Source organism: Triplophysa dalaica, chromosome 25 (genome assembly GCF_015846415.1).
Source record: "Triplophysa dalaica isolate WHDGS20190420 chromosome 25, ASM1584641v1, whole genome shotgun sequence".
Taxonomy (NCBI): domain Eukaryota; kingdom Metazoa; phylum Chordata; class Actinopteri; order Cypriniformes; family Nemacheilidae; genus Triplophysa; species Triplophysa dalaica.
This window is the reverse complement of record NC_079566.1, coordinates 12,504,643-12,520,240: the sequence shown is the minus strand read 5'-3', so window position 1 is coordinate 12,520,240 and position 15,598 is coordinate 12,504,643. Positions and strand designations below refer to the sequence as shown.

Genomic DNA, 15,598 nt, shown 5'->3' with positions numbered 1-15,598 from the left:
CCCTCCATACATCAATTAAATCAGCCATCTTTGCAGTGCATTACATCAGAGCATAATTTTTCCTAACATGTCCTCACAAATGGTAGTTTTATAAGGAGGATAAGAAATGACTAAAAAAACTGTATAAATATAGAGATTTATAAATACAGACAAATGCGGAAAATGCAACCCCAGTTAAATACATTAATCGTTTTTCGTGTGTGAAATGTTTTGTAAAAACGAGCCTCTTAATTCATACAACTGTATTTACAAGAAGTGAACAAGAATTAGAAAAAGGCTGTTTAAGGTTAGTTGCAATATAAAATCTTAATGTTTTTGTGGAAACTAAATGTGCAGGTCGATGTTTGGAAAGTTCGTGTTTTAAAACACATCTTGTTACCATGACAACAGAGCTCCAGGCTTCGGCTCCTGCTGTGTTTTAGTCGGCAGAGTCTGCGCAGCTGTCTGGGATTCTTAAAGGTAAAGTAGCGGTCCGTCTGCAGACTCAACCCTGATGTAAGTCCACCATTAGTCTCGGCCCGGTGGGAAAGATTGGTTTGACATTATGAAAATCCATCTGTTGATGTTCGACGGACGTATTTAAATAGGTAAGATGTCTTGCTCGATATAAAAAGACGTGATGATGTTTAAATCCACGTCTGTGTTCTTAAGGCTAAACGTATGGATTCGTTTCGTAGCGGCTGGCTAATGTAAACACGGATACGAACCCCCCTTAATCAAATATACTGTCATATTTCTTTCTGTCAAAAATGACTGTTTGTGGCCAATGTATGTCGATATCGAGTAGCCAAAGCCTCGAGCTGTTGGTCAAACATTCACGCAACTTTCGCGGATAATAAAACATTTATATCGTACAGGCTATCGACTGTTTACGTTACATTCAGGAATAATTGACATTTATTAAGCTTGTGATATTACAGTCGTAATAAGAGCTGTTATCATTATAAAACTGAAAGGCTACGTCACAGAAAGTCAATAAAGTAAATACTGTGACGGCAGTGTCTGGTCAGTGGCCCTTGTTCTGTGAACCTGACAAAATCATCTTTGTCCTCAGACAACTATTGATCAGAATAAACTAATATCATATAAACCTTCTTCATTATACACATGCATATTCGATGTTCAATTTTATATATATTAACTCATTCGCCGCCAGCCTCTTTAAAAACAAATTGCCAGCATGCGCCAGCGTTTTTTAACATTTTCACCCAACTTTAATGGCTCACAGTAAATTTTCTGTAAAGAATATATGGACAAACAATATGTCAAATGAAAGAACAGAGTTTTATGACTCCGTAGATGTGGGTAAGTTTCTTAAAAAATGCATCATTTTTATTTAACAACTGAGATAATTAACGTTTTTTGTCACAGATTCCGCCCAGATTACACTCAGAACAATCATTAAAAAACGCTAAAACATATAAATTCTAGGTTCTGAGATTCTGTACTTTTTCCCAAAGGTGTGTAATAGCGCCACCTGCTGTAAAACAGTACAAACACTGATTGCCGTTAAAACTAGTCTTTGGCGGGGAAGCGTTTTTTTTTATTGATCGTCATGCTGGTAAAGAGTTAAGTTGTATAAATACACAGTAATGGCCAAAAGGGGATGTCCAGAGGGAGTATTTGCCCAAAAATGCGTTTGATGGTCCCTCAGGTCTGATTAAAAATGTCTTTTTTTACAAAATTATTTGACTACAGTGTAACCTGTTAATATAATATTAATAATATATTGATATGTTCTTGTTTTTAACCATAGTTGTCATTCTTATGGGCCTTGACTCAGTAATCTTTATACATGTGTTGTAGTTTTAGTCAAATTTTAGTTTACACTCAAATCACTACACAACATGCATTTTTATTCTCGTATAATACATTTGAATAAAGGGTCATCTGGGTATGATTGTAAATAATTTGTGATTAAACAATTGCCAATGCATCATATTTTAGCTCTGAGCAAACACACATGACATGATGTGGCATATATGAATAACAATCCAAACAAATTATGTGACGATCCCATTTGATACACAACACAGTTAAAGACAGCAGTTTCCAATACCATTTAATCACTGTCAGTGAGAAAGTCTCTGGATCAGAATGTTCACTCATCACATCTGCTAACTCGTGACAATCGTCCATTTCAGGGATGCAGTCGGTCACAGTGGAGCAGGACTATGGTGACCCATCAGGTTCAGTGGTGCAGGTGTGTTTTCCCAGCGTGCAGACATCGGTTTTGGACAGCTTGAATCGTCAGCGTGAGGAGGGTCATCTCTGTGACCTCTCCATCCATGTGCAGGGTCAGGTGTTTAAAGCCCACAGATGTGTACTGGCTGCATCATCACCTTACTTCCATGATCAGGTTCGTCTTCACTTTAAAAGGTCAGATCAGTCTAAAAAAATGTTATTAAGGACTTGTGTAGTAAAATGTGTTTCTCCTCACAAAAGGTGCTGCTGAAGAACATGTCCACTGTCTCCATCCCAGCCGCGATGGACCCGCTAGCGTTCGAAAGCGTCCTAAGTTGTGCTTACACTGGACAGCTGCGTATGCTTCGTGATGACATCGTGAACTACCTCACCGTCGGCAGCGTGCTTCAGATGTGGCACATCGTGGACAAATGCACCGAACTTCTCAGAGAAGCGAGAGGAGGTTCAAGCGGTCCTCAGGGAACGGGAGAAAAAACCAACGCCGGGCTCAGCGGCTGTTCAAACAAGGTTTCCCAGGCAGAAAGAGAAGATACGCTTTCTTCTCCTCATCCTCCAAACCGACCATCATTCAGCGAGAGCCAGTCTCCCAGCAGCACCAATTACTTCAGTCCTAGAGAGGCAAACTTCGGAGGGGGCACGGTGACCACCGGGGCAGTTGGAGAGAGCGTGGTCCACTCCACTCCCACCTACTGCACTCCCTCCGGTGGGGAGGAGGGTTTTCTGATGGAAGAAGAGGAAGACGATGAGCTTTTGTTTTCCAGGAATAGAGAACGGGAAGGTGGGAAGCGCAAGAATTCAACCTCCGTCTCGGATCAAGAGGTCGGGGTGAGCGACAGTTTTGGAGTTTCCTCTTATCAGGGTGGAGATGCTACACCGCCACAGAGGCGCCCGTCGTATAGTCAGCCGAGCATCATGCCAAGAAAACAGTGGGTGGTGGTGAAGACGGAGAACTCGAGAGATGATGACCTCATTGTGGTGTCAGGAGAGGAAGGAGGTGAGGATGAAGAGGAACGAGAGATGGAGATGGTCAGAGAGAGAGACAGGGCGTTTAATATATCAAATGTTAGGACGCTATCGGGACTGAGGGAACAGGCTGAAATGGAGGCACAGGTGAGTCACACGTTTTTCAAAATTGTATTTATAGTAGTTTATAGTTTATATATAGGACGTTAATGTAAATATTAGTTGTAAGATATTATCCTCCTGATTAATGTAAATAGGCCACCTCTTTCCAAAGGACAGGGCCTCTTTAAGACCACTTTAAACTTAATGTCACAGATAATTCTCTAACAGAATCAAATAAACCCCAAAAGATTCAAGAAAACAAAGCTAAATTGTTTAGAATCTCGGACAAAAAAATCAGTTTTCTTTGTAATATGCATCAGGCAGTTATTTAACTGACACACTTCTTGGTTGTCTCTTCACATACAGTAGTGGCCAAAATGATTTACATAAAACATATTTGTACTATTTTGTCTTTTCATGCCACCTCAAATCAGCTCTAAGATTCAAAATTTGACACGTAGTTCAAAGTAAGGAAAACACTAAATATATTATATTTATTGAACAAATTTATTCGGCATAAAGTCTAAGTATGGCGTATCAGAGAATGTGTTTTATAAATATATACAAAAAATGCATAGCTTGGAGAAAAAAAATGCTATTTTATCTGTTATTAATATTTTGTTGTTTCTCTCTTGTAATAATATTTTGTTGTCATTCTCCAGGGCCTGAACTCAGTCTGCTTTGTGCATGTGTTGTTTAATTGTTTAAAAGTCTCCTTAAATTTTTCAAGTTTATCTTAGTTTCAGTGTATTGAAATCAATAAAATGTTGGCTTAAACATTATTGGAATATCCTAAACTAAACTAAATAAATTAAATTAAATTTTTAGTTGCTGAAATAAAAATATTAAACAAAAATTAAAATACAAAAATTCTTGGCAACATAAAAGTAAATACTTTTTGAAAAATCCTTTTTTTTTCTTTTACTTTTTGAAAAATATAAAAATAAAAGCTCACTACAATATTAGTAAAACTAAAAACAAAACTATAATAACTTAAGCACAACTTCGCAACACTCATACAGCATTTTAAATACATCTTCAATAATATATTTGAATAAAAAGCGAAGACATACATTTTCAATTTAAATATAATTTTTGGATATTACTGTGTATGGGCTGCCATCAAAGGAAGTTTAAAAAGTCTTATAAACACTCTGAATGCCAAAATAATACTGCTTGTGCCATATTTATTTTGCAGGTTACATAGTGTAGCACTACCACAGAGATGATTGTGATATTTTAGAACAACTATTTCAGTGAAGCCATGTTCAGTAGCTTTTTATTTAAAAATAAATGCTTAGAGCACATTTAACAATTTCTTCATCATTCTAATAATTCTACGATTTGCCCATAGGGAGACTATTGCCAGTCTTCAGAAGACTACCTCAAGTTTGACAGGGGTTTGTTGGACCAGACGTCCTCTCATCATCACCCTTCTGAGAATCCCAGTCAATGTACCAGCAGGGCCGTTTCTGCTCTGCTCAGTTCAGTCCAGTCCACTTCTGCCAGAGCTCAACTCTTTCCTCTGGATATGCAAGGAAACCAGATTTTCCTGTACAATCAGGCTGCCCTCGAATCCACCTCTCCACTGGGTCACGCAGGAGGAATACCTATAAAAAGCAGTCTAGAACACGGAGCGGTCCCCTTACCCGGGCAAAGCACTTTGGGCAGCGGCATCGAAGGACTGGACGGCGGAGGGGCCGGCGGTCCCGGCAAGGTCTTCATGTGTCACTGCGGGAAAACGTTCACGCACAAAAGCATGCGGGACCGGCACATCAACATGCACCTGGACCTGCGGCCCTTTCACTGCCCCGTCTGCTCCAAGAAGTTTAAGATGAAGCATCACCTCACGGAACACATGAAGACCCACACGGGTCTGAAACCGTACGACTGTCACGCCTGCGGGAAGAAGTTCATGTGGCGTGATAGTTTTATGAGGCACCGCTCGCACTGTGAGAGGCGCAGCTTGGGCGGCAACAGTGCTGACGGCTCGATCATCTCTCCGCCACATCATCTGAAGCTCCAGACCTCAGTCGGTGAGTCCAGTCAGAGCAGAAGCGTGGTCTCGGGTCAACATACGATTAGCAGCAGTGGGGTCTCGTGTCTCGGCATGGCGGCGGCCGGGTCTTTCCTAGGAATCGGTTCACAGAGTGGGGTGCACAGCCTTGGTTCTGTTGGTGGGGGGCGTGTGGATGAAATGTGTGAGGGGGATGTCGATGAAAGCAGTGTCACATAAGCTAAGCCACGTTTCATTCCAAGATCACTGTTCCTCAAAACAAAAAGTGTTTTGTGATCGGCTTTAAAGGGACCACGTGCACAATTATCTGATTCTTTACCTCTTTGCGTGAATGTGCCATACAGTGTGTTTGGAAGTAAACCGATTGCCAAGTGCCCATTACTAGCTCACCTGTGTATCAACGTCTTAAAGAGGATCCAGATCAGGCTGCTATACTGACTGCCAGGACCAGGAATACAAAAGGTCACCCCGTTGCATACAAACAATCTGCCTCACTAGCACAGAACATGTGTTCACCGTTGCTCTGAAGTGCCATTCTGTTCTGTACGATTATGTTGTGAAGTCAGTGTTCATTACTGTAACTCATTTGGTCTTGATGTGGACTTTAATGTACTTTTTAACATGACTGTATATGGTATATTTCCATTGATTTGATAGATAGACGACACAAATCCAGATCACTTTGTTGTTTTCACTGCTTGTAAGGGATAGTTCACACAAAAATTATGTAATTATTTATTCACCCTGATGTCATTCCGAACCTGTGTGATTCACTTTCTTCTAGAGAACACAAAACAAAGATACTTTGAAGATGTTGGTGACCAAACAATATTTGCTCCATTGACTTCCATGGTATAGACACAAAACCACAGAGACATTTCTCAAAATATCTTCTTTTGTATTCCAGAGATGAAAGAGTCATACAGGTTTTAAATGACATGAAGCATAATAAATGACAGAATCTTTATTTTTGGGCAAACTATCTCATTAAAGAACAGGAAAGTTTAGGAGTGATAGTTGGATGTAAATGCTAGATTAAAGATTTTACAATATTATACATGTCCTTGAACCCAGGGTCATAACTACCCTAAATTACCAATTTAATTCCTTAATTATTATTATTTATTAATTCCTCCGAAAGCCATGAATATGTGGTTTCAACCATGCACATTGCCTGATGCTGTTATCCAAATCGATCACTGTTCTTATTTTATCATTTTGTGTATACCCTAGGATTCAAAACCACGCTTTAGTAGAGAAGCATTTGTGACCCTTCCTGTCAAAACCAGTCATTTTAGTGTTATTTCGTCCTATATATTCTAAAGTACATTGTGTAAAAATATAATCTTGATATCTAATATTGACTAAGATAGATATTAAAATCCTGTTGGATCCGATAGCCTTGTGGTTAGTGCTCCAACATATGGTGCTGCTGCGAGTTTGAGTCCCGGCTCGGGGTCCTGTCCCGATCCCAGCACCTCACTCACCCACCCATTTCGCATTTTTCCTCTCTTTTTGAGTCAAACTTTGATGCTTATCTCAGAATTACAGTTTTTAAACTTGAGCCTGGTTTTCACAGACACGGTCACATTTGACGTAACTTCCAGTACCTCACAGTGTGCTTGGAGCCTTAGAAAATATATCTTGGCATAATCAAACTTTAAACACCTGACTGTAGGAAGACACGTTTAGATCCAAGCACCAAACTATTCAGCTCCTGCTGGACTTTAGATAGCCTACTGTACTAATAGAGATGCAAGAGTTTACCTTCCATGAAGGCTGCCGAGACATGATTTGCAATGTTTTTAAAAGCAAACGAATGGACCTAAAACTATGAAGTATGTAAATGCCAAATGAGTGTGAACGTCTGGAACTGAGTGTACTATGAGTTTCATTTAGTCGAGATATAAGTGATGTGGATCTGTTCAGGACTCCTGATTTAAAGGGATAGTTCACCCCAAAAAAACTCATTTATTCCCCCTCATAACTTCTGACCTGGCCTCGGTATATAAACCTTTCTTCTGTGAAACAAAAAAGAAGATATTTTGAGAAATTTTGTGTCAGTATGGAAGTCAATTTATGTTGTTTGGTTACCAACATTTTCTACATATCATCAAGTGTTCTGCATTCATGCAGGTTAGGAATGATATTGTAGTTAAGTATATCAATTCATTTTTGGGTGAACTATTTATTGAACTGCTTTTGTGGTTGTCCTGATAGGTGTCTGCATCAATGAACAGTTTTTTTGTCATGGATAAATACGTTGCCCAGAACCAGATACCTCAACTTTTATGTAAATATTTACAATATACTGTATACAATGCGATAAATCTTTATCTAAAGGTTGAGAATCACAGAGACTTATATAGTTGTTGCTCATCCACACATTCCTGTTTCTTTCCTATCAAACATGTGTGCAGTTTAGTTTAGTAGGTAAAGAGAATAATGAAATTGATAGATGATTCAAAATAAAACTGAGAAATGATCATGAGTGGTACTGTAGGAAAATAGAGTAATGTGGTCAGACACATCTGCATTTTCTACTGAAAAATAAAAGTGTTCCATCTGCAGCCATTGTTGTGAATCTACTGTTGGTTATTGAATTACAGTTTTTGCTGTATCAGATAAATCAGTTTTCTGATGTAGACGGAATACATCAGTATTTTCACAAGATACTACATTTAAATGAAATAAAGTAACTTAAGATATGACTCGCTTTTTGAATTTGATTCAGATTAGTCCTCATTACTATCGAGTGAGAGAGTTTGCAAAGTTGTACATGGAAATCACACCTTGAATGACTGAGAAAGTATCTTTGTTTGTGCAAGTAGCTCATGACTGTATGTACGAAAGGAAAACTATATCCATCCACAGCACATTAACAAACATCACAAATAAATCAAACACTGGATAAAATAAGTGTATTTTATTAACTTGAGCAGGGAAAGTTTTTCCCCTTCGACTCCCCTTGGCACAACTGAGGATCGCTATCAAACCCTCCACAGACGCCATAAATAAAATACAAGATAGACTCCTGGAATAAGAATATTTAAAGATGATAGCCATTTCCAATGTACAAAAATACCTTTAAACCCTAAATGAATAACAATACGCCATTATCTTCGTATAAAAAAGTGTGACGTGGCATTGCAAGTATCACCAGTTCAAATCTTGAATTCCCAAAACATGAAACACAAAATGTTTTTTGTTCACATTGGCAGGCACTGTTGGAACAGGAAGAGGATTCCAGAGCTCAATCTGAATCAGAAAGAACGATCACTTCCTCTGGATCACACTGAGTTGCCGCATTCACCTTTGAACAAAGAAAGTCATTTATACTACTTTGGTAACACAAATCTATAATGGGTCTGGTTTCTGCAGAAGTATAAAGTCATGAATATGCAGCTAACAGCCTTTCTAATATTATTAAATCTGCTATTTAGTGCTGTAGAAGATTTATGAAATTTAAAAATCAGAGCAACTTTTAATTTATAAAAAATAATGAATAAAAAAAGAATTGTAATTTAACATAGTTACATTTTCAGCAGCTTTACAATATAAGCTAAAACATGTACATTCAGACAGTCACCTTATTTTTCTTGGGTGGTGGTGTGAGCGGTGGGCTGTTGATGTTGCCCTGAGTTGGAGTTGTCGCCCTGGTTAAATCCACTCGCTCAGAGATCACACCCATATCCAGAGGTATATCACAGTAACTGACAACAACAACAAAAACATATTTTTACTCTTATTAATCTCTTTGCATTGAACATTTTCAATGTACATTGGTAACACTTATTATTTTAAACGATTATGTTTTAAGGTAATTTGAAAGCAAAACATAAACAAAATTGCTAAATTTCACGTTTTTGTTGCATGATACTAAATAAAGTAATATTTGATAGCTTGCTAAATAAAATGATATGATGCTTAAAGTTTTGAATTACAGCAGGGTGTCCGATTACTGAATCACGCTTGTTAAGACAAAGTCGGGGCGATTACCAAAACAACCTTGTAGCAATAAGCAGAAAGGTGCACAGTGTACAGGACAGACATTAGTCGAGCCGAATGCTGACGAAAGCATAAGTTAGGGTGTGTCTGTTTTGGTGATTTGAACATTTACATTACATTTAGCAGACTCTTTTATGCAAGCGACTTACATTGCTTTATCCTATACATTTTACATAGGTATTTGCAATCCCCTGGGATCGAACCCACAACCTTGCATTGTTAGCGCAATGCTCTTACCACTGAGCTACAGGAAAGCTACAGGAACATCAACAGATGCTATGAGAAATCGGGTACCCCGCCTTTAAAGGGATAGTTCACCCAAAAATGAAAATTCGGTCATCATTTACTCACCCTCTTGTCATTTCATATGCATGTACATACCTCTTTTCATAACTGTAGAACTTTATTTTCGCAGAACACAAAAGAAGATATTTCGAAAAATGTTGTTGACCGAACAGCGACGGCACCCATTCACATGCTCTGGTTTTGTATCCATTCAAAAGAAGTGATTGGGTGCCAGCGCGCTTCGGTTATCAACTTTCTTCAAAATATCTTGTGTTCTGCGAAGAAAGTCAAACAGGTTTGAAATGACAAGAGGATGAGAATTGAATCCCTTTAAAGTGCATTTAAAATTGAAAACGATATAACCAAGATCAATGTTTCATACTCTGCTTCCTGCATCAATTCATACATACACAACTTTCTGAAGTATTTAAACTTATTAAGGTTTCACAAACCATTATTGTGATACACATATTTGTGATATTTTATCATCTTGTAGCTCAAATGCCATCCCTTATCTCAATTTCCATCATTTTTGCTCACTTTACACATTGTTTTGATTCTTTAACTCATTAAACAAACCGCTACTCTGTAAGTTGTAACCTGCTGTTACCTGCTGCTATCCTGTGTGCATTCGTTCCCATTATGGACAGCCGTATGTTTCTCGCTTGAGGTGCGTTTCCTCTTCTTGTATTTTCCCCTCTCATCAATCAGCACAGGACTTTGAGGTAGTGGACTGCAACTGGCTGATCTCATCCCAACTGATGAGTCCTGATTGGTGGTGATCCCCCTTGAGTAACTGGTGCTTGTACACACAGGCGTACAGTGATTCGATGAATTGAGTTCTGTTTTGATAGGTGTAGAGTTCAATGCCTCTGATTGGCTGTTGCCCTTTGAGGTCAGAGGCCTCTGTTTAGCTGGTTTGCCATTTGTGGCCATTATGGCCGTACTTGTGTTGCTGACTGGTAACTCCTGATCATCATCTCCCCCGTCACCCTGATCCTCCTCTGTGTCCTGGACAGATGATTTAATTGATGGAGGAGCGCTCTCTGTGATTGGCTGGTCGTTGTCACTGTTTAATTGCTCATCTTCAACGTCCTCTTCGTCATCATCTAAAACACATTAGAAAAAAAACACTTTTATACAGCTATATTGTACATAATATATGAAATCATTTCTTCAGCAGAACACAAAAGAAGATATTTTGAAGAAAGTTAGTGAGCAAAAAACACTGGCCCACAATGACATCAACTGTTTAGACACAAAACCACTATGACATTTCTCAAGATATCTTCTTTTTATGTTAAAGAAAGAGTCATGTACAGGTTTTGATATGTGGGCGAATAAATGATGACGAGAAGTATATTCACTTCTAACCTTGGCCGATTTGTGCCTGACTTGCTTGGATCTCATCTTCAATATCAGGATCTGATGAATAATCATCTTCTTCCTCCTCATCTCCCTTCTCATCTTTATCCTGCTCCTCAATCTCTTTTGTCTCCTCGCTCTCTTTCTCTTTGCTGTCATTCTGCTGCCCGTTAAGTGCCTGTAAATGTAAAGAATGGAAAAGTTAAACAGCAAAAAATAAAAACAGTCTGAATGATCCTCCAAGTTATCCATTTTTCTAAATAATAAATTGGTATTCTCTTACCATCTCTTAGGTTAATACAAATCAAGCACAACAAAAGTTTAACATCACAAATATAATGTTTACAGTAAAATACAGTTTTATGAAGAAGAAAGAAGGCTATGCAGTAGAAAGAAAGTTATAAAGGTTTGAGATGACAAGAAGACGTGTTAATAATGACAGTGTTTTCATTTTGAAATTGAACGTTTCCTTTAAATGTATTAGCTCACCTGTTTTTTCTGTTTGTCTCTCTCTTGCTTTTTCCTGATCTCCTCCACCTCCACGTCTTCCTGTTTAACAGCGTATTTGTTGATCATATTCTCCAGGTTGCTGAGGGCCGTGTCCCTATTGGAACGAAGTTTGCGATGCAGTGTCTGATCAGAGAGGGCGGGGTCTAACGCTGGGGAATAAAAATAAAATTCAGCTCTTAATTCATTCCAGACACATCTGTATACTGTCACTGAGCCTTTATAAAACAATCCTTGAAAAATGTAACAAAACGTAATAGATTGAGAGCACATCAAAAAAGAATACAATCAGAGGACACATATCCTAAAAAATGATCAAATATACTACAAGTTGAAAATGAAGGTTGTACACAGATGCAAATAAAGTCTTCCAGGATGTGACTTATCTATCACTGATACTTATCCAATCTTTCGGACACAGACTGAAGCCCTGAATAATATTTAGATTTATCCTACTCAGGCTTAAACTTTACAAACAGATTAGGTTTTTGTTTTCTATCTTAATTAAATAACAAACAATGAAGTTACTTGGTTTATATAAATCTGTGAGGTGAGAGCCGAAGTTGTAAACCATGTCCAGATGGCGTCTTTCCTGCAGTTTGTTGCCCGTCTCTCTAAAGGCTTCCTGAGCGATCTGAGTGATCTGTTTGCGGGAGAGCAGGAGATTGTAACGGTCATTGGCTCGCTCAACAACCTTTAAGATATCAGTGTAGTCTGGAGGATTGTGAAGAACATCGGCACTGTTAATGTAGCGTGCAATCTAAAGACAAAAGAAAAAAATATATAGTAAAGAAAAGAGAGAAGTCATGTAGCAAACAGATTTGTTTTCTGTTTTATATTTAACTTTTTCCTCAATCCACGACAACACTTCTGGAGAACAAATCTTGAAGAAAGTGACTTCAAGAAGCAAAAGAAATACCTTTTTGTTGATCTCTGGGTAGCGTGTTCCACTGTAGGGAATCCTCTGCTCGATCACTCGACCCGTCAGTGTGTCACAGCCCTTCAGCTCACACAGTTTCTCATAGATCTTCATCATCTGAAAGGCAAAAACATGTTGTCGTAAGTGGTACACATTACAACTTTTCAGACTTGAAATCACAATGTAAGTTATCTGTTTTACGTTTCACACTGCTTATAATTTACCAGGGGTTAAGAGATAACCCTGGGTATTCAAAACCTGATGTATCAAACTGTACATCACTAAACCCTGGGTTAACATTCTTATTTACATTTTCACGGTGTTATGTTCGGATAAATGCAGCGTCAAATAAAAAAGACTGAATAAAAAAAGTGTGTGGTCCCTTTAAATAACCAAATACCTCGTTCCGCATCCGGGGGAAAATTACGCCTCTCAAATCCTTTTTGGCTGTTTTAAGCGTCCTAAGACGTTACTTTCTCAAATAAATAAAAATACTCAAAGGATTGTTTACACAGCGCACAGAGTTTCTATGACTGTACACAGCTTGTGAAATGAGGTAATCCCTGTTCAGTTCTAAGCGTCTGGTTCTATAATTCTACCCCTGCTGATGGTACACTAAAGCAAATCAGTGAGGTCTGTATGCTTAGGGTCTTTTCAAATGTTTTAATATTTAAGTAAAATTCTTTTAAAAACTGCATGTAATCTCCAGTGTTTAATTTCGATGGATGTAAAGGAAAACAGGGACAGAAGAAGCAGGAATGTATAAGTCTCACCTTGCGTTTGAGCTTGTGCTCTTGAATATAACTGGAATCCTCCTTCTCCAGATCCTCCACGCTCAATTCTCTCTCCTGAAGTCGTCTGATCTCCTCATTATAAACCTTCAGGAGGTTCTCCAGGTATGCTAACTGAAAGAGCGTGAGAAATACACGTCTCTGGATATCCATTTGTATTAAATACTTAAACAAAATTTTTATTTGTTAAATAAATGCTCACTCGGTACGATTATGTTAATATGTTCATTACCAATACAGTAAAAATAAATATAAAGAACCTTTAGATAATGCAGGAGATCAAAACACACTAATGCTTTGAGATCATACATGTGGCGAGCCATGAGTAAGTAAGTTCTGATGAAATGTGTTTAGTACCTGTCTCCTTGAAGCCCTTTTCGTTTTCTTCTCTTCCTCCTGATTTGCCTCTTCTTCTTTACCCTGTTCCTCCTGTTTTACATTCCCACCATTGATGGTGTCCTCTGTTCTCACCTCAGAAGCAAGAGGCTGTATGGAGGTCCGTTTCTTAACTGTGTGCTGCTTAAGAACGGTGCAGAGTTCATTAATGTAGACGAAGGTTTTGCCTGCGTTTGCCTGTGCACGTGTGAGGCAGCGGCCGAGAGTGTTACGAAACTCCACCGACGTCAGGAATGTCGGAAGCGCCTTGGAGTATCTGGACTGCAGGTAGGTCATGACCTCCGGGTGATCCACCGCATGTTTGGTGCAATGTTCCACAAACTGGATGAAGTAGTGTTTAGCAAGGAGCAATCGACAAAGGGTTGAATTGGTTGGGTTTGAAGTGGAACAATGAAGAGTCACCCAAAAAGAAAAGAACGTTAATAATATGACAAAATACGTCTACTTGAGGCAATTTTTATAAAATGTAAAACAACACAGACACACCTCTGCAAACAGTTTTTCATTCTCTATTTTTAGAACATGAGGGTCTTTCTTTGCAGAGGCAAACGGAGACTGCGTGATATGTGTTGGCTGTGGCTGCTGTTTATTTTGAGGTGTTCTTGGCTGGCAGTTCAGAGCTTTAGAACAGGAGGCAGATGTGGAAGCTTCTTCATCGTCATCATCCAGGATCACAATGCTGTCCATCACTGCTCCGGCCATCCGGAAGGGAGCTGGATGGATTTGCTGGGGAGTAATGAAGGAGGATGGGTCAGACCAGCATTTCAACTACAGGTATACCTGTGAACACAACATTATCCTTGTGCCAACTGTTCAATGAAGGTTATAAACTACCAGATACTTTTACAGCAGCTTTAAGACAACTGGTAAAGCTGTCTATGACATTACACATCAATATATATATATATATATATATATATAGGCCTGGTTTTTACTTTGGTATAAGAAACATTAACATATTAACAACATATTATGTATGTATATAAAAACAAATGTGATATGTACTTTAAAACTACTATTCGTGTTCAAAGAAAAACATGATTTATGTCAGATGAGAATAAAACACTTTTCGTGTTCCACTTTTTCAACTTACATTTAACATGGATTGGTCCAAGACCGTCAACACTCAAATGGAGAACTCTTGTGTTTGTGTACCTAAAAAATAATATTCATTAATATCTCTTTATGGATTAGAACTTGGCATAACTCAAGCAAGCAAGTTTTATAAACCATCAATACATAGTACACACATTTACTTTAAGAAAGGTGAATTGTATACATTGAAGACAAAAACTATAAGGGATGAATGACAAATAAAAGATAAAAAATCCTGAGATGGATTAATTATATATTATTCACATAAAGCAGTTACACTTTGATGATAATGTAGAAACTTGATATAGTAGCATTTGCTAACAATGCCAACAAAAATAAAGAAACTAAAATGGTATACACCTTGTTGGTGTTAAAAGAAGACAACATATCAATGTATTAAGATATAATAATAAGAAACATTTACTATGTTACAATGGCATTTAGGCGGTAACGATGTTGATCACTGTACACGTTTGTAAGGGACCCGAGTGATTTAAATTCCCTAGCAACGAGAATTACAAGACAAATGACGCAATGTGACACTACAATAATCTTCCAACTTTATAATAATATACATATAATAAGAGTGACGAGACATCCTGATGATCTGGAAACAGTGGCTTAATAAATTTGGTCATGCATATCTGGTCTTCCGATTTTCTTTCAAATGCCACAAAAAATACAATCACTATATGATAACATGTCAAATGTCTCGGGATCTGCGTACACACTTGATAATTAAACTGATCATAAAAGCACGTTAATCAATGTATATTCAGACAAAAAGAAAACAACTTACGATCCTTAGCTCGGCGCTGGATATGCGTACAGTCCAGCATGAGGCGCGCTGATTCGCTGGCGGGTAGTAATCTCATCACTCATTGGCCGAACTCGTCAGATTTCTTCTGCAGTTTGTGTTCCACGCAGTTTATTTGGAAGCTTAAC

The 15,598-nt window shown here is 38.2% G+C and overlaps 2 protein-coding genes across 4 annotated transcripts; one reads left to right on the top strand and one right to left on the bottom strand.

Moving 5' to 3' along the window:
• The first annotated feature begins 415 nt into the window (after nt 1-415).
• zbtb22b (zinc finger and BTB domain containing 22b) lies at nt 416-7,997 on the top strand. 2 transcript variants are annotated; one of them, XM_056742029.1, is made up of 4 exons: nt 416-459; nt 2,145-2,359; nt 2,446-3,315; nt 4,625-7,997. In XM_056742029.1, exons 2-4 carry the CDS (start codon nt 2,147-2,149, stop codon nt 5,504-5,506), a joined length of 1,965 nt encoding a protein of 654 aa, XP_056598007.1. In that variant the 5' UTR covers nt 416-459; nt 2,145-2,146; the 3' UTR covers nt 5,507-7,997. The 2 variants fall into 2 exon arrangements, with proteins under 2 accessions (XP_056598007.1, XP_056598006.1); XM_056742028.1 differs by lacking the exon at nt 416-459 and adding an exon at nt 468-587.
• Nucleotides 7,998-8,193: 196 nt separating this feature from the next.
• On the bottom strand, nt 8,194-15,489 carry daxx (death-domain associated protein). Of its 2 annotated transcripts, none has more exons than XM_056741751.1 (12): nt 15,453-15,489; nt 14,652-14,713; nt 14,045-14,338; nt 13,520-13,879; nt 13,145-13,276; nt 12,372-12,488; nt 11,981-12,212; nt 11,435-11,604; nt 10,955-11,123; nt 10,191-10,689; nt 8,877-9,000; nt 8,194-8,600 (listed from the first exon to the last, which is right to left on the bottom strand). In XM_056741751.1, the coding sequence occupies exons 3-12, from the start codon at nt 14,258-14,260 to the stop codon at nt 8,541-8,543; spliced, it is 2,079 nt and encodes a 692-aa protein (XP_056597729.1). In that variant the 5' UTR covers nt 14,261-14,338; nt 14,652-14,713; nt 15,453-15,489; the 3' UTR covers nt 8,194-8,540. The 2 variants fall into 2 exon arrangements, with proteins under 2 accessions (XP_056597729.1, XP_056597728.1); XM_056741750.1 differs by having other exon boundaries at nt 14,045-14,284.
• Nucleotides 15,490-15,598: the final 109 nt, after the last annotated feature.